At 37.3% G+C, this 17,720-nt stretch overlaps 2 protein-coding genes across 3 annotated transcripts; both read right to left on the bottom strand.

The window, feature by feature from the left end:
* Positions 1-428: 428 nt before the first annotated feature.
* LOC139622146 (hydroperoxide isomerase ALOXE3-like) lies at positions 429-10,068 on the bottom strand. 2 transcript variants are annotated; one of them, XM_071479330.1, is made up of 15 exons: positions 8,866-10,068; positions 7,728-7,894; positions 6,876-7,080; positions 6,651-6,732; positions 6,435-6,557; positions 6,218-6,321; positions 4,764-4,936; positions 4,450-4,593; positions 4,085-4,288; positions 2,645-2,731; positions 2,329-2,495; positions 2,120-2,241; positions 1,915-2,015; positions 1,397-1,567; positions 429-1,277 (listed from the first exon to the last, which is right to left on the bottom strand). In XM_071479330.1, the coding sequence occupies exons 2-15, from the start codon at positions 7,872-7,874 to the stop codon at positions 1,098-1,100; spliced, it is 2,010 nt and encodes a 669-aa protein (XP_071335431.1). In that variant the 5' UTR covers positions 7,875-7,894; positions 8,866-10,068; the 3' UTR covers positions 429-1,097. The 2 variants fall into 2 exon arrangements, with proteins under 2 accessions (XP_071335431.1, XP_071335433.1); XM_071479332.1 differs by having other exon boundaries at positions 7,728-10,068.
* A 147-nt stretch (positions 10,069-10,215) lies between these two features.
* On the bottom strand, positions 10,216-17,236 carry LOC139622145 (hydroperoxide isomerase ALOXE3-like). The gene is made up of 15 exons (XM_071479329.1): positions 17,220-17,236; positions 16,962-17,126; positions 15,921-16,125; positions 15,718-15,799; positions 15,507-15,629; positions 15,274-15,377; positions 14,910-15,082; positions 14,657-14,800; positions 14,109-14,312; positions 13,217-13,303; positions 12,929-13,095; positions 12,599-12,720; positions 12,338-12,438; positions 11,166-11,336; positions 10,216-11,022 (listed from the first exon to the last, which is right to left on the bottom strand). Exons 2-15 carry the CDS (start codon positions 17,106-17,108, stop codon positions 10,843-10,845), a joined length of 2,010 nt encoding a protein of 669 aa, XP_071335430.1. The 5' UTR covers positions 17,109-17,126; positions 17,220-17,236; the 3' UTR covers positions 10,216-10,842.
* Positions 17,237-17,720: the final 484 nt, after the last annotated feature.

Raw genomic sequence — 17,720 nt, 5'->3', positions numbered from 1 at the left:
ATAAATATAGTATATATTGAATTCAGTTTGATTCCTGGTTATTTGTAGTCTTGTATATTGCAATATGTTTTTATCAACAAGAATAAAATGTATGAAATTACACAAAATAGCATTATTGCAGTATTTTGTACATATATTTGATTGCAACACCTCATAATATCTACAGAAGCAATTAGTAGTGTTTAATATCATTTTGTATTTGCCTCAATCGGTAATTGAAGTCCTCGGCTGAAAAACCATAGAAGTTAGTGTAAAGTATTCATGTAAATTTTTACTTTTAATTCTGTGCTTCAGGGGACATGTTTGTAATTCAAGACAGCACTGGTTTATATTTAACATGAGTATGAGTGAAGCACTTATGTTGTGATCAACATCATAGAATTGGCCCAGGACCAAAAATATAATAAAAGGGACTAAAAGTGCACATATTACACACATTAAACCACCTTTATTTTAATATTTTAGATGAAGAATTCATGCATTTCCAACAAACATAATAATATACTTAAGCTTGAACTCCACTTTCAGATATGAAAGAAAAGGATCATATCGAGCAACTATCAGTGTGTGTGTGTGTGTATGTGCGTGTGTATGTGAAGTTAAATTGCTCTTTTTGATTGCTGATAAAGAACATAAAGAAGAACTGGCTCTGAGGCTAATCTCTGGTATGATCCAAATCATCTTGACTCGCACTAAACACACAGTAGCTCTGCTTTCAGAATTAATAATATGTTTTAAATTAAAGTTATGCATTTGTATAAGTCTGAAGTAACAAAACAAATGGCAATAAAGTACACTAATGCAGTAAACCTTCAAATTATTCATGTATAAGATATAACTTGCTTTGTTAATCAATTAAGTTGCTACTCAACATACAGTAAGTCCACATGTTACCATCTCATAGGCCCGCTCATTATGATACAACTAAAATATAGTCTTGTCCAAGCATGGTTACTGTTTCTATCACTTCATCCATTGTACATACAGTAAAATTCAAATCATAACACACCTCCCAGCATGCAAGACAGGTGTTGAGAAATACATCAGATAAAATAGGCTACTGTACAATAGGCTAGTACAGTATGCCTAAGACTTTCTTAAATAGTGATACTGTTCTCTATCTGAGCAGGGTTCAGATATGTGTAGGGCACTTCAAGCTCCGAGTTCCTGGCTGTAATTTCTTCACTGAGGTCGGACAACTCTGCTTGAAATTCCTTAATCATCTGCTTTGGTGCAGGCTCATCGAATCGTTCCTCAGGGTATGTGCCCAAGGGGACCTGCCAAAATGAAACATACAAGACAGAAAAGTAGATTGACACAGTATTTTTTGGTACAAAAATGCCACGTGGACAGGCCATAATGATAGTATTGTATTTTATAACAACAACAAACTTACAACATCAGTGTATTTCTCTGAAAGCATCCGAGTCATTGCTGCAAAGTTGACACTCTCTCCAACATTTGGGAGGGTCTCCAAAATTGTCTCCATGCTTGACTGCCCCTTAGTAGTTGGAGGAGGTTCGTGCAGCAGGAGTGAGCCATTGGGCACCCAGGAGTTGTAGTCAAACTAGATTATAGAAGAAGCTTCAATGTGTATCATTTAAGTTTTTTTAGTTATATTTATAACTTATTTTGTTTCATATTGTGGTGTTGTGGCATCTTTGATGGAAAACTAATCAATGAAATCTAATATTAAACAACACAGACAAATAGATGTAAACATACATAGGAAATGAAAGCTTTGCATCACTGTAATGCTCAGCTAATATCCTGCTGAGGGGAATTATTGAAAGAAAATTTGTAGTGTATGAAGCAGTTTGCAGATCTGCCAAATGTTCTATATATTTGATTCATTAACCAAAACTTGATCAAATATCACTACATATCCGATTTTCCTATTTACTCTTGCCTCACCTGTCCATTATTGACTGCAGCATGCTGAGCCGTCACTGTGAAGATCACCATGGTGATGAATTTGATCACTTCCTCTACAGTATTAAAGCAACCTGGAAACCCTGTTGGCAGCACCAGCATCAGTTAGTGTTTTGTATTCACTACCTGTGTATGAAATTTCATTATTCTATAGGCCACAAATTGCATGAGAACATGGGTTAAATACCTGAGGCTTTGTTTCCCAAGAAGCCATAGATGAATATCTCACCAATCCATCCCTGCAGCTCAATGTCTTTCAGGACCTCAGTGTCTGAGGGATAATAGTACTCCACTATTGCTGTCACGAAGCTGGTGAATACAAAACACACAAAACAATTAGATTTTGGATTTTATATTTACAGTTGCATAATATTTACTATGTAAATTAAAAGCTACCTGTTGATGATGTCCCACAGCTTCAGTCCATCATCTCTGTAGTAGAAGTTGGGGATTGACTCCAGTCCTCGTGCTGTGATGTTCTCTGGCAGACAGAGAGAGCTGTAGGTTGTTTCAGAGAAAGCCCTTCTCATGAGCTCCACCATCCCATCATATCCAAGTGAACTCTGATAATCAGTTATACGGAAACCTTTACCATCAGACAAATTTCTTTAGGAAAAAAAATCATTTTAACAAAAACAAAGGCTGCAGTTTTGCAGTGGTTTAATATAATTGGAATAGTCAGAATATTTAAGTGTATGTTAAAGAGCCTTACTAGTCTCAAAACTCCATTATTTCCAAAAAGAGATTTGCGGCCTTCAGTGTTTATGTAGATAGTGTACCGGAAGTGTGGAATCAACAGCTGTACAGACAGAGGGAAGGATGTTAAAAATCAAAATTAGCAAACAAAGAACAGACAACACATGCTGACTGTGCTGATCACCAAAAGAAGCCATAATCATAACAAAACTGAAAACTGTTTTTTCCTCAAGTGAATTTGAAAAGGCAGTAGGTTCACAGTTTGGAGAATTATGCAGTTGGCTTCAACAAGCTAATTTCTTTTACAGGCTAAAGGCCTGTATATCTGAAGGGCTTTGAAACACCTTTGATGTCAGCAGGATAGGGACTTAACTGCATCAAGAATGTAACATTCTGTATGTAATGGTAAACTCAAGTTATGTAAATAATAAATATTTTCTTTATAAATATTTTTGTAATTGCATGAAAATACTATCGAATAATGTGCCATGAATAGCAGGCAACAAAGGTCCTTGGCTTTAACTGAAACACAGACTTTGCAGTTATATGGAATGTGTTAACCATTACGCCAATGGATATCCCATCTTTTTTTTTTTTTTTTTACATGGTTAGAAACTGTATAAATAGGAGCTGGAATGAAAACTGATTTATGACAAGCAACTTAGATAGAAATATATACTGAATCACATTTGTTGACGTTTTAGTACTTGAATCGAATTCAAATATAAAGTAGTAATATACATCACACATAATAGCAAAAGAGAACCAACAAGTTCAAACAATAGCTGGAAAATATGGACCACAAACAGTCACTTTCATTCACATAGTCTGGTCAAGTTCAAAGCAGAGTAACTTTTAGAAGGACATGATTGACTGATTGTTGTTTCAGGTGTAACTTTCAAAGGCTTTGAGAGAAGGGCTGAAAATAAGTCACAGGAAACTGATCCTCCCTGATAGCATATATGAGTTGCAGGTGTGGGAATGAGACATCACACACATACCTGTGTACATGTTCCAACAGAGAACCAGTTCTAGTACCTGTTTTACACATGTTGGCAAAGACTCTTGACATCTGGTTAGATAATTAAACTTTGAGCACACCACCTTATTATCTGAGCATAATTAGGTGTAAAAAACTTTCTGACACTGACATGTTAAAAATTTAAAAAATGTTGTACTACATAATATGCTGAGATCAACATAAAATACAAGTGAAGTTACAAACTTATCGAGTGTCCTGGGAGCCTAGAGGTTTAAGGAGCTCAGTCACACCATCAGTGGTTCATATTCAACCAGCACTGTTTATTGTATTTCCTGTCTCCTCTCCACTATCAACTCCCCAACAAAGACATAAAATGTCCTGAAATACCTGAAAAACCAGTTACTACAAAGTCAGATCATCAGCTCAGATCCAGGGAACATGAAAAAGTGCAGCAGCTCTGCTGTGTAGTTGTACCTTGTAGAGGGGATGAATCACAGGGAAGCAGCGAAGAGTGGCCATGGTGTAGACCTCTGCCAGGAAGTGGGTGTTCATGAGGTGATGCACTGCCTCATGATCCATGAAATCTGCATTTTTGATAAACATCTTGGCTAGCAGCCAGTCTGTCTCCAGGTCACTGGGCAGAAAGATGGGGTTCTCCTCAGAGGGTTGTTGATGTAGCTGGAATATAATAGAAAAACATATTTGATTGTTATATGTTAAATTAGTGTAACAGGGCCTCTAAAAACATACTAATGTAATATTATATGACTACACCAGTGATTTTACTTAAATGTATACAGTATAAACAATGTCACTGATCCACTATATCAGTGAAATACCTGTATGGCAATTGGCATCAGTTTGTTTTCTGGGTTCAAGTAGAACAAACAGAGACCAGCGGTCACATGCAGAGGTTCACCATTGTAGTCTCTAGCAGGTATTCCATCCATCTTCTTTTGGTCATAGAGGAATATATTGCCGTTCTGTATGTGGAGGAAAGACAGAAGAAAGACATGTTTAAGGCATCAAGAGGCAGCACATATTTGTTATATGTCAGGGACTTTCCACTGTAATTTAAGTACAGGCTTTAAATGTACAAATTATCTCCCAAAGAACATATTTTCACCAATTCAAAGCCACTCTCCTTCCATACCTCCATTTCCTCCTCCAGAGAGCTATCCTCTTCCAGAAACGGCTTCACCATCTCCTCTGTGACTGGAAAGTTTGGGGGAAGCTCTGAGCATTTCTTGATCACATTAGGGTTGATTCCGTTCAGGAACTGGGATCCATAAAAGTCGTCTTCCTTCCAGTGCTCTGTAACATACTCTGGAAGGACAGCAATTGGCGAATATGAAAAAATGTCTAAAATGTTTTTCATTGTTCTGGTTTGAAGTACAACATGACGATCATGGTCATTCAACTAAAAACAAGACTGTTGATTTGTTCTTCAAAGGATTTTACTTTGCATAATATTTTTACCCACCAGCGCAGCATCTTTTATTTGACGAAAGGCTGGAGCGAGTTTTTTTTGTAGTAAGGTGTTGAACATTCCGTGTAGAATTTTTGTCTCCTCCTTCATTTAGTGAGTAATTATATAAACACTGTCAACGTGTGCTTAGTTCCAAGACAATAATTTATTATTTAGGCAGATTAAATGTAATAGCTACATAGTCTCCTCCAACTATTTTGTCTGTCTTCAGTCCCCTCTCTTCTTTCAGTCCTCTCCAGTGAGGAAAAGCCACATCAATGTTAATCTGTGTGTGTCCTCACCATCGATTGCTTTTTATTTTTTAGACTGTAGTCCTTCCTCTGAATGCAGAGTTTCTTTTTTATCTGGATCATCAGAAACTTTCTGGGTTCTTCCACCATACTCCCGTTGCTACGGTTGCCCACCTCTTCCGCTCTGGCAAAGCAATCATTGCTGGTTAACATAAAACGCATTGCTGCCAGTGCAGCAGTGCAGGAATGTCACCACAGACACCAAATTCAAAACTTATACTGTGATATACAGAGGGATTTGCCTGCTGATAATAGGCTTAATCAACATTGTGCAAACTCGTTTGGCAAGGGCTTGAATGTAACAGACATTAATTTATATGTAAAAAGTCCCACACTCCAGCTTTAACTGAATAATTTCTCTGAACATGGACAGAAGAAAAGTTTACTGTTAAGCATTTTTAGCAAAAAGTCAGTAAATCGGTTTAAAGGATAGCCCACAAATGTATGTCATTTCTTGGATACATTGGTTTTGATGATGTTTAGCAGTATGTTACTGTAACTGATAACTAATTACTTTGAATGTCAGCTACACCAACCTACATGCTGTAGTTCAATGAGGCTTTTCCAGTTCCCCTAAATCCTAAGCTGAATATTACTTAGCCGTGCAAGTAGAATTTCATTCAGATCAGTCCTAATAATCTGCAAATTTTTGATTGGACTTTTAGATCACTTGTCAGTGAATGAGAAAGAACTATTGTTACAAAGAACTGATGTGTCTGTATCTGCCAAATGCCAATATGCAGTTACCTGTTAATATGACACTATTACAGTGACATTGCAGTGGTGTGTTGAGCAGCAAACCAGGAAAAAACTGGAAATGAAATGTACCTGAAATTGCTGTCTTTTTGTACCAGAAGATTTTTTTCATGTCTTCAATGCTTTCCCATTTTTCCACAGACCCAAGCAGCCCCTTAAGCTGCAGTTCAACACCACTGAACAGGGTAAAAAAAAAAAAAGGGGGTTAAAAAGAAAGGGAGGGAAGGGGTAGAGAGATCACTATATTGGAACCTAATTGTGTCAATTCTAAATATTTATATAGACCCACATTATCATTTCCGTATTAACCGCTTCGCTAGATTTGGAGTCAGAGTAGCGGATTTCAGCTGGGAGCTCAGACTCATCATTGAAACAGTTGATGTGGGGTAGTCCTTCAGCCATAATCTTCCATCTATAAAAACAAACAAACAAAGTTACAGAGAAACACTGAAATTGTCTGAGACCTTAAGTGCAGCTCTGGGTACACACTGTACTGCACACTTACTGGTACAGGCTCTGTCTAAGTGTTAACTCTTTTTCCCGGTGGTTAAGCAACAGGGGGTGGTCCTCCTCAAAAACCTTCATGGCTGAGAGGTGAAAAGAACAGAAGTCAAATTAAATTGGAAACTGCCAAAAACTTTTTTTTTTAAATTTGTTAAAAGAAATAATATACAAAAATGTACATATGTGAATTATCTATAATATACTATTTGGGGAATTTGGAACAGACCTTTCCCTCCTCTCAGCTCCACCAGTTCTCCCCTGGAGATCCATCTGTAACAGGGGAAGAGAATGACATCCTCCTCTGGAGTTGTCACCACTATTTTGGAGAGGTACCACTCATCCTCTGGGAGAACGAAATAGGGATCTTTCTCCACTTTGACCAGCAGAAGTTTCCCCAGAGATGAACTGGTTTTCATTATGTAAATTCCTGTCTGGAAGTAAACACGTCATGTCAACATGTTTTATAAAGGGCGTTTCAGTCCTGTTGTTTCAGTCACAGACTATCTTATCTGTATGTTGGAACTGAGCTAAAGTCATGTAAAGGCTTCTAAATGGTAAAATCAATCAGCATGTGAAGGAAAAAACAGAAAATTAATTCATAAACACAATATAGTGCAGTTCAACATCTACTGTGTAGCATTTAACCACATTTAACTTGAAACATTTAATGGAAGATTGTTATTATCATAATCAATGTAAAAACCTGGATGCGCATTAAAGTATACATAACAATGGACAATCATGAGTGTGCAAAATTGTTGAAAGACGTGGTCCTTGAATTATTAAAGGTGCTATTCGTAACTTTTTGCTATTGATGCATAGCCAACCTTAGCATTAACAGTTGTTTACTTACCAAGAACTTCAGCCAGAGTTGCGTTTACAAAACAAGAGGTTAGAATACGTCCTCTGACGGACAGCTCTTGGCGAGCAAAGGAAAGAAGGTTGAAGTTGAATGTAATGTACTCCAATAAGTCATTAGATAGAGACAAATACCACAGAGACAAATATATATACACAAGCAATATAGATCTAATTTGAGAGTCACCCTATGAGCAATGTACAACTGGATTCAACTTACTGCCCCTTTTGAGAAGCTAGCGCCAGAGTTGTCCAACTCAATTCGCTCAGTCTGTCCTTCATTTCCAAATAAGGTGACAAATATGTGATCCCATGTTCCTGCATATTGCATGCCACCAGTTGTCAACTCTAGCTTGTACTCAGCCATGGTCACTCAGTGGGTGCTGTCTGGAAAAAGAAAAAAATTCAAATATATCAAATGCTCACATACCCTGCAAAACAAAAGAAATAATGGCACGGTGTTCATTGTTTACCTCTCTTCTCTGAAATGTGATACTTTTAATTGGATACTTTTAATTGCATCTCTATTTTTAACCTGTCTGACCTTATAGCTGCAGGTCCAAGTTATCCGTCTCTGTGCTCTTTGTTCTAGATATCTGATCTATTTTCTAGCAATCCCCCAACCATAATTTCAACCTTTTTGAGACCACCTCCCCCGCTGTCTGTTAACATCTATCTGTTGGTGAAACTTATGTTTCTGGTTTTTAGTGTCTATAGCTAAAGGGGCTACAGGGATAGGGGCCACAGTTAAAAAGCATAATTTTAGTACTGAAGCCAAAAAACAACCTGAATACTCAACCTGGGAAAAATACCTGGGTGACTATTATGTATATATGATGAATCATTCACTTTTAGTATGTGAAAACTCTGCATTTATGAAGGTCTTCTGGTCACTTTGTAAACATGTTGTGGACTGTAGCGGGGCTGTTAAGCTTGAAATTCTTTGTACACCTAGATGTGACACTCGTCTGCTCATTGTTACCACTTACCTCTTGTTTTTTCATCTACCCTAGTTCACATCTGTTTATTTAATGCCAATATAATTGGTAAAGAATTATGACAAAATACTTATTTTAAACCAACAAGTGTGTTTACAACAAGCTGGCACCTTCAGGTTTAAGTTGACCATTGCAACGAGTGAATACTGTCTTAAACTATGCCTTTTAGCTGGACCCCCTCCATATGCTGTATTATTAACTATGCAGAGCCACGTCTTTGTCAAGGGACCCCATGAATTAACTTTAGTACTACTCTAGTATTATTCTCTATACGTTACTACATACACTATTACATGTATAGGGTTTCGATCATCAGTAGCACATCATGAGGAATGAAGAGTGAGGGCTGTTTTTACCTACCTTCTTGCCTTTCAGCTGCAGTTCCAAGTTTTCCTTCTCTGTTCTCTGAATTCTTGCTCTGTGTCTCTTTTTATAGTTATCCGTCCACCCTAATTTTGACCCTTTTGAGACTACCTCCCCCACTGTCTGTAAACATAAGAGGTGGTGAAACTTGTTTTTCTGGTTTTTTTTAGTGCCTATAGCTACAGGGCCTACAGGGGTAGGGGGCCACATTTGTACTAAAACATCATTTTAATACCCAAGCCAAAAAACAAATAGAATTCTGAGAAAAATACCTTGGAAACTATTATTTCTGTAGGACGAAGTATTTAATTGGTATCTTACAATTCTGCATTCATGAAGGTCTTCAGGTTACTTGACAAACACGTCTTGGACTGTAGGGTATTGTACTAATTTAAACCAAATACTGGAAACCCATAGAGTGCATACCTCTACCACGGGTAGAGGTAATCTGTCATATTGGTAAATTTACTGGTGACATGTTTTGAATGTATGTTCTCTGTATGATTTTAATGAGCAGGAAAAGAACTAGCACTTGTGTTGCTTTGCTTCTCGTCAGACACATGGTCTGATAAAATGAGGCTATATGTAATTGTATTTGAGCAGCACTTCAATCCACAGTTTAGACAACAGCAGCTATTGTTGTCAAAGCTTGTTTAAGGAGAGGATTTCTGAGCACAGTGCAAACACTGAGCTGACATAGCTGACAGACAAGTTTATTTACAGTGTGGCAGCACCCTCCGGTATCATTTACATTGCTCATTGCAATAACATCAGATAATACTGTATACTATAGACTGTGCCTTTCAGTGGCACCCCCTCCATATACTGTATTATAAACTATGCAGGGACATATTTTTCTCGAGTGACCCCCTGCTGCAGCCCATTTTGAGGCCTATTCAGAGATGTGCTTGAAATGTTTACTTAACACGTTTTGTTTTGTTTTCTAGTACTGTACCCTGCAGGTATCTGGCATTTACAAAGTAATTATATACTCGTTACCTCCTTTTCTTTAAGTTCAAGTCAGTAATTCTCATCTGTTGAGTAGCAACATGCATGGCACCTAAATTGTCCCTTCGGTTTGTGAGCCCTCTAATTGTCTACAATCTAGAAATGAACAAAGACTAGTCCTACAGTCATTGTGTGGTTGTGTGGTTTCTCTGTGGTGGAGATATAAAACTTGATCATCAGTCTAAACTGATATTTTAGCTTTTAAAAAACACTTGACTTGCTTGTGAGTTACTAATGAAGTTAACATAGTTAAGTATTGTTTTCACTAATACTGTAGATTCTTTTTCTCTCACTTAAGTTATATTCATGTCTGTATCTCTAATAAGTATGCAACACATGTTGAATGATTGCTTCACACCATTTTAATTTGAACTGCAAACAAAGCAAATGAATAGTCTTAGATAGATGGAAGTTCACACTGGTGAAGCCTACCCCTGCACAAGTAGAAAGCAGTTCATTCACACTCTATTTTCTATATGCACATCATTAAAAGCTGAGAGATATTGAGTAAATGTAAGGCGTACATTTTTAAAATATCAGATAATGTCACAGCTTCTAATAGCACTGGGAAGTACCTAGTTTCATGTCAGATGTATTGCAAGCAGTTACATTTCAGCACATTATATCATCACTTATCAGCAGATGTTTGCTGTTTTGACACAGCTCATCTGTGCAAGCTGAAGCATTTGCTACTCAAACTGCTCATTGAAGTTACTGTATTTCTCAATATAGGTCTATGTAATACATGATTCAAACAAAGACACAGGCCCCCAGCCCACTAAACATGATAAAACCAAAATATATTATTCTTCAACCAAAATGAAACAGACCCCCAACTGTCTCTATCAACTCACTTATTATAAGATTCAAAGTTTAAAACACACACCACAGCATGCAAGACCCATTAAAAAGATATGGATGTTGTTGATGAAAGCAGAAAGATAGCCGTGGCTTCTTCTGGATTTGTTAAATAGTGATACTGTTCTCTATCTGAGTAGGGTTCAGATATGTGTAGGGAACTTCAAGCTGTGAGTTCCTTGTAGTAATTACTTCACTGAGGTAGGACAACTCTGCTTGAAATTTCTTAATCATCTGCTTTGGTGCAGGCTCGCCAAACTGTTCTTCAGGGTGTGCGCCCAATGAAACCTGCCAAAATTACAAAAACAAGACAGTAAATCAGACTGACACAGTATTTTGTTTTTGGCACAATTTCTTAAAGCAGTTTGGAAATGTGGGTGTGAGATAATTACTCTCTTTGATGTGTGTGCGTTCTTCAGTACCAAACTTACCACATCAGTGTACTTGTCTGAAAGTACCCACAACATCCCTGCATCATGGACCGTCTGTCCAACATTTGGGAGGGTCTCCAAAATTGTCCTTATGCTTGACTGTCCCTTAGTGGTTGGAGGAGGTTTGCGCAGCCGGATTGAGGCATTGGGCACCCAGGAGTTGAAGTCAAACTAGATAATGAAAGAAGCTTCAATATGTATAACTTTTTATTTTTGTATTTTGATTTTCCTATACTCAAAAATGTGTTTTGTTTGGATGTTTCACCCTCACTGTGCAGAATGAAGAGCTAGTTGGGTAGAATATCCTGATCCAATATGCAGCACACCCACTGATAATTACGTTTTTCAGTGAATTAATCTTACAATGTGTATCTAGCAGTCAAACCTTTGAAATGAAAATACCTGCATATTTATAGATTCCTCAATTTTCAAATAGGTAGAAAAAAAACACAACTTTTTAACATTTTTGTTGAAAAACTATATCAGACACAAGTCCTTCAAATGCAAAAAAAAAAATACATTGTTCGTCCATGTCAAAGTAGTTAAGGTTTGTCCAAAAAGTCACTAGATTTTTTGCTAGAAAAAAATAAGTCAGCAAAGGGGTCTGAAAAGTCTGGAAATTTAACATGAAGGGCATTGCTTTTGAAAGAGGAACAACCCATGGGGGAACAGTCAGCTGGCCAACCAGTGGTGTAACCTTATAGCTTAGTCAGCCTCAGTCAGTCAGTCAGTCAGTCAGTCACAGACATTCATTTTTCTAGGTTCTGCGGTCAAGCCAAAAACATATTGACTGTCAGTTTGAAAGTGAAAATGGCTGTCATTTCATGTTAAAGGCAAGTGTTTTGTTGAACTGTCCACATACCCCAACCTGCCACTTTACTTTGTCCTTTGCTCCTATCATAATTACAACAGCTGCTAGAGGATTTTTGTCCTTTATACAAATAAGTTAGTATGGGCCTGTTCCTGAAACTACTGATGTTGTCATTCTTGGTAGGACAGTATCCAGATCAAACTGTTATTCAAAGGAAATTATTTTTATCTATTAATCTATATTTATTTGTCTTACATGTCTAGAGGGGATCTTTTTGGTATTATTATTCTGGGGTCGTGAGTTCAGCTTCCACATTGCAGATCTCTGGGCTTGTTTTATATATTGCAATTCATGGTCTCACCTGTCCATTGTTCACTGCAGCATGTTGAGCTGATACAGTGAAGATCACCATGGTGATGAACTTGATCACTTCCTCAACATTATGAAAGGCTGCAGGACACCCTGTTGGTAGCACCACCATTATCAGTTAATCTTTACATTCGCTATCTGCAAAATGGAAAATTTCAAAATACTAATGGCTGTTTTAAAATTTCAATATATACAGTATATATATTGTGTATACATTACATTTACAAATTATATCAGAACATGGATTAAATACCTGAGGCTTTGTTTCCTAAGAAGCCATGGGTGAATATCTCACTGATCCATTCCTGCAGCTCAGTGTCTTTACGGACCTCACTGTCTGAAGGATAATAGTACTCCACTATCGCCTTCACAAACCTGGTAAAAAAATAGAACAATTTGATGTCTAATTTTATATATTTACATTTGTATGTGGAAAACAGAAAGAAAGACAGTACCCAAAGAAAGACCTGAGAAGTCTTGAACCAACAACACGCCCCTCGACCCATATATACACGTAAGCTGTTGATTGTAAAATAGATCAGTATTAACAGCTGTAATATGTATTACCTAAATTAAAAATTACCTGTTGATGATGTCCCACAGCTTCAGTCCATCATCTCTGTAGTAGAAGTTGGGGATTGACTCCAGTCCTCGTGCAGTGATGTTCTCTGGCAGACAGAGGGAGCTGTAGGTCATTTCAGAGTAAGCCCTTCTCATGAGCTCTGTCAGCCCATCATAGCCAAGGGAACTCTAATAATCAATAATAAAGAAAAAGGATCAGACTAATTGAAGGATCTCGAAACACAGTTAATTAAGATAAATGTGGTTTTCCGTGCTGCTATTTAGAAATATACACATTAAAGATCCATACTGTACTTAAAATCCCTTCACGTCCAAAAATGGACTTGCGGGCCATAGTATTTATTTGGAGAGTGTAACGGACATGAGGGAACAGCAGCTGTAAAGAAAGAGAAGTTAGAGTATTAAATTCAAAGTACAATCAGTACAAAGTACCAAAAAAAATATAGTCATCAAAGTCAAAGTACATAAAAATGTATATGAATCAGTCAGAAAATATCACAGCCTGAGTGTGTTTCGATCATCAGAGGAAGCTTCAACAAACCCTCAACAAATTACATTATTTTTCTCTGCAACTGTTTTTTTTCTTTGACATATTCACCCCTGACAGTCAAAAAGTCAAATATATAGAGCACTGTGCAAAAGCTTTAGAGACTAAAAGTATAGTAGGGTTGCTTTCAAATATATGACTTGTTATTTACTTGCTTACTTACTTGTTTTTATCTGTAAATTAACTTTATATTAAGTGCAAAAATTAAATCAAAGCAATAACTAGTATGACCACCCTTTGCCTTGATAACAGCACCGGTTCTCTTTGTTACACAGTTTTTCAAGGTACTTGGAAGGTAGATCTTGGAAATTCTGCTACAGTTCTTCTGTGGATTTGGGCTGTCTGCTGGCTCTTCATGTAATACCAGACTGACTCCATGATGTTGAGATCAGGGCTTTGTGGGGGCTAGACCAACAGGACATGTACTTGTTGCTGAAGATAGTTCGTCATTACTCCGGCTGTCTCTTTGACTTGCTGGTGGGCATGATGGCTAAAATTCGAAACATCTAAAGTTCCTGAAGCCTTCGCACAGTACTGCATCTTTCTGATTTCAGACAACATAAAAGTTTTCTAAAATTATATTTGAAAACATCAAACAAGCACCAGCTCTGAGATTGCAACTGAATAATTATACCTTGTAGAGGGGATGAATCACAGGGAAGCTTCGGAGAGTGGCAATGGTAAAGACTTCTGCCAGATAGTGAGTGTTCATGAGGTGATAGACAGACTGATGTAGCATGAAATCTGCATTTTTAATAAACATCTTGGCTAGCAGCCAGTCTGTCTCTGGGTCGCTGGGCAGAAAGATGGGGTTCTGCTCAGAGGGTTGTTGATGCAGCTGGAATGTGAGAAAATCATTTTAAAACACAAATGAACTTTAAATGCAAATGCAAACTGAGGACCATAAAACTCTTTGTAGATCCACTCACCGCTCCGCCCTTTATGTAACAATTGTCTGTAACATAAATCAGGCTTTTAAGGAGCATGCTTCTGGACTGTGATTAAACGAAAATGCTGATAGAGAATCAAAAAACTATTTGTGCTGGACCTACACAACAGACATGACAAAAACTATGGCTGTTGTAAAGTAGCATACTTGTGGAATACAAACAATTGGTTTCCCATCATGTTATGTGCAATATGCCATATGAGTACTATCGCTGTCATTGACAGGTGAAATACCTGTATTGCAACTGGCATCAGTTTGTTCTCTGGGTTCTTGTAGAACAAACAGAGACCGGCAGACGTATGCAGAGGTTCACCATCACACACACTAGTGGGTATTCCATCCATCCACTTGAGGTCGTGGAGGAATATATTGCCTTTCTGTGTGTGTGTAGCAGACATCAAGAGGTAGCACAGAATAAGTACAAAGTAAAAATAATAATCCCAAACCACATATTATCACCCTTTTAAAGCCACTCTTCCATCTTACCTCTATTTCCTTCTGCAGAGAGCTACCCTTTTCCAGGAACGGCTTCACCATCTCCTCTGTGACTGGAAAGTTTGGGGGAAGCTCTGAGCATTTCTTGATCACATTGGGGTTGATTCCATTCAGGAACTGGTATCCATAAAAGTCGTCTTCCTTCCAGTGCTCTTTGACATACTCTGGAAGAATAGCAAGCGGCAGATGTAACATGCAATAATATCCAGGAGCCACTATGTGAATGATAAGAAATTGAAGTTCATACTGTACATACAACTGAGTGTGATGTATTAAGTTTATTTACATATTAAATGGACTGGGCTATAAGAGCTACAGTGTTAAAGCGAGTTAAACAGTATAATTAAAACTGCACCTGACATCTTTGTTGTTTTGGACCAGAAGATTTTTTTGATGTCCTCAATGCTTTCCCATTGTTCAGTAGATCCAACCAGACCCTTAAACATGAGTTCAATGCCACTGATAGAGGAAATGGTAAAAGAAAAAAGCAGCAAAAAGAAGACAATTAAATAGCATACTGATAGTAATGCTTCAAAAATATTTTTTGCCTTACAAATAAGATAGATTAAAATGCAATTACTGACTTACATAATTTTTTTTGTATAAAGCATTTCCATTGTTTTGGAGTTAGAGAAGCAGCCTTCAGCTGGGAGCTCAGACATATTTTTGAAATTACTGATGTGTAGTAGCTTTTCATCAGTAATCTCCCATCTAGAAAAGGAAAATCACAAGATTTGTCATGATAAGCTTCTGGCACAAACTGCAGCTGTAAGGGCATATTGTGTACATGAAAACTTACTGGTACAGGCTCTTTTTTAGTGTCAACTCTTGTTTCCGGTGATCAGTCAACAGGGGGTGGTCATCCTCAAAAACCTTCATGGCTGAGACATAAAAAACATAATATCAGAAAAAATTCAGTCAACATAACTAAAAAAAATTAACAAAAACTTTGGGAAAGGGTATTCTGTAATTTTTTAATCATTTGGGAAATTTGAAGCAGACCTCTCCCTCCTCGCAGCTCCACCAGTTCTCCCCTGGAGATCCATCTGTAACAGGGGAAGAGAATGACATCTCCCTCTGGAGTTGTCACCACTATTTTGGAGCAGTACCACTCATCCTCTGGGAGAACAAAATAGGGATCTTTCTCCACCTTGACCAGTAGAAGTTTCCCCAGAGATGAACTGGTTTTCACGGTATACATTGATGTCTGGGAGAAAGGGAAAAGTCATAAGATATAATGTACCTTACATTATACCTTATGTCTTAGACAATGTAAGAGCATGAATTACATAAAGCAAAATCAGCAAATAGGAATGATAAAGCAAATGCAACACCACGCTTAATACCATTCTCAGCAGACTCACATCAGTTTATGTTATAACTTAGATTGCACAGACTCCTATAATACTTCCATACGGGTGTTCTCAAATATTATAGCACTTCCAGTTTGCGTCATCTCAAATATGTCTGTGCATGGTAGCATCAAACAGCATATGAAGGAAAAACTATTGAAGATTATAAATAAGCACATTTGCAAAGGTGTTCAGATAGGAATAAAAAAGAGAAAATGAAAGGCTGTACTGTCCTGTAAATTTGTAGATTTAATTCAAATTGTGTCTGGATGTGGATCTAAAACTAAATATACATATTAATAGCAAAATTTCAAAGAGTCAGACTCACAACTGCTTACTTATTGCCAGTGAGTTATCTTGTTGCTTCATCAGATTTTCTAGGTTATACTACAGGTACAGCTCTCACCTTAATGTGCTTGCAGTCGCAGTAAAAACAGATCTTAGTTACTTGGATCCTTTATATGTGGACAATTTAGTTATAGTTACATCGGAGGACAATAAGTGCTCTAAAAGGATGTTTATATAGACTTAAAAGGCTTATGTATTTACATATAAAGGTTTATGTTTTTACATACAATAGACAAATGCCCCCAACAAAACTCTAGGGTACACAAAAAAGACTAAATATATTGTCGTAGACCTAGTTTCAGACTCGTATGGGAGCAGTGACCAATAATTGGATTCAACTTACCATCCCAGTTCTAAAATCTACACCAAAGTTGTCTAACTCGGTTCGCTCACTCCTCCCTCCAGTTCCAATTAGGATGACATGTACATGGTCAAATGTTCCTGCATTTGTCATGTCACCTGTTGTCACTTCTAGCTTGTACACAGCCATGGTCACTCAGCAGCAATTCTGTACAGATTGGAATAAAAAGAAATATCAAACATCTAAATTCCATGGAAAATGTGAATAATATTGTCCAAGCAAAACATCTGTATCACCTACCTTGTCGCTTTGCTGTTGCTGCTCTCAGTTTCTCTCCTTTTTTATGTCTCCATGTCTTATGCTCCTCCTACTTTTGATTTAACAATTCAGTTATGATTTGTTTAAATTCAAACTACCAGCTGAGGTTAATCATCAAAAAGTCATTTTTAAGGTATTTCTTTACTATTACTAATGCATTTGCTAATTATAATACATTTGCAAATGCAAATCACACCTTGCAGGATCTAGAGATACAAATATACTGGAATCTATCAGGCAGCTTATAGCACAGACAAGTCAGCAGAACTTACAATAATTTACAATAACCTAAGATCATTTTTGGGTGTCTAATTTATTATAAAGTGATAGAGGGAAATTAAAGAAATTGAGGGTAAGAGATGCAAATCTTTTATTTTAGTATAAAGATACTAAATACTGTAATCCACCAGGCAGGTTTTGAGGTTCATGGTCAGGGTCATATCTTGTAGGCTATGCCCCCCAAGTTTAAGTATGTTTATGTGG

This window comes from Trachinotus anak, unplaced genomic scaffold, assembly GCF_046630095.1.
Source record: "Trachinotus anak isolate AG129_WGS33_773 ecotype Australia unplaced genomic scaffold, CSIRO_AGI_Tana_v1 ptg000005l, whole genome shotgun sequence".
NCBI classification, from domain to species: domain Eukaryota; kingdom Metazoa; phylum Chordata; class Actinopteri; order Carangiformes; family Carangidae; genus Trachinotus; species Trachinotus anak.
Note: the sequence above shows the minus strand (reverse complement) of the source record. Positions and strands in the feature narration are given on the sequence as shown.

What these genes read in the sequence shown, in the direction of transcription:
- LOC139622146 (XM_071479332.1), bottom strand. Translation starts at nt 7,874, where the DNA reads ATGGCTGAGTACAAGCTAGAGTTGACAACTGGTGGCATGCAATATGCA. An exon ending in GTTAATACGGAAATGATAAT is followed by an intron (nt 6,322 to 6,434) that starts GTGGGTCTATAT and finishes TACCCTGTTCAG; the next exon opens with TGGTGTTGAACTGCAGCTTA. An exon ending in TGATTCATCCCCTCTACAAG is followed by an intron (nt 2,732 to 4,084) that starts GTACAACTACAC and finishes CTGTCTGTACAG; the next exon opens with CTGTTGATTCCACACTTCCG.
- LOC139622145 (XM_071479329.1), bottom strand. Translation starts at nt 17,108, where the DNA reads ATGGCTGTGTACAAGCTAGAAGTGACAACAGGTGACATGACAAATGCA. An exon ending in CTCTGCAGAAGGAAATAGAG is followed by an intron (nt 14,801 to 14,909) that starts GTAAGATGGAAG and finishes ACACACACACAG; the next exon opens with AAAGGCAATATATTCCTCCA. An exon ending in CAGACAAGTACACTGATGTG is followed by an intron (nt 11,023 to 11,165) that starts GTAAGTTTGGTA and finishes TAATTTTGGCAG; the next exon opens with GTTTCATTGGGCGCACACCC.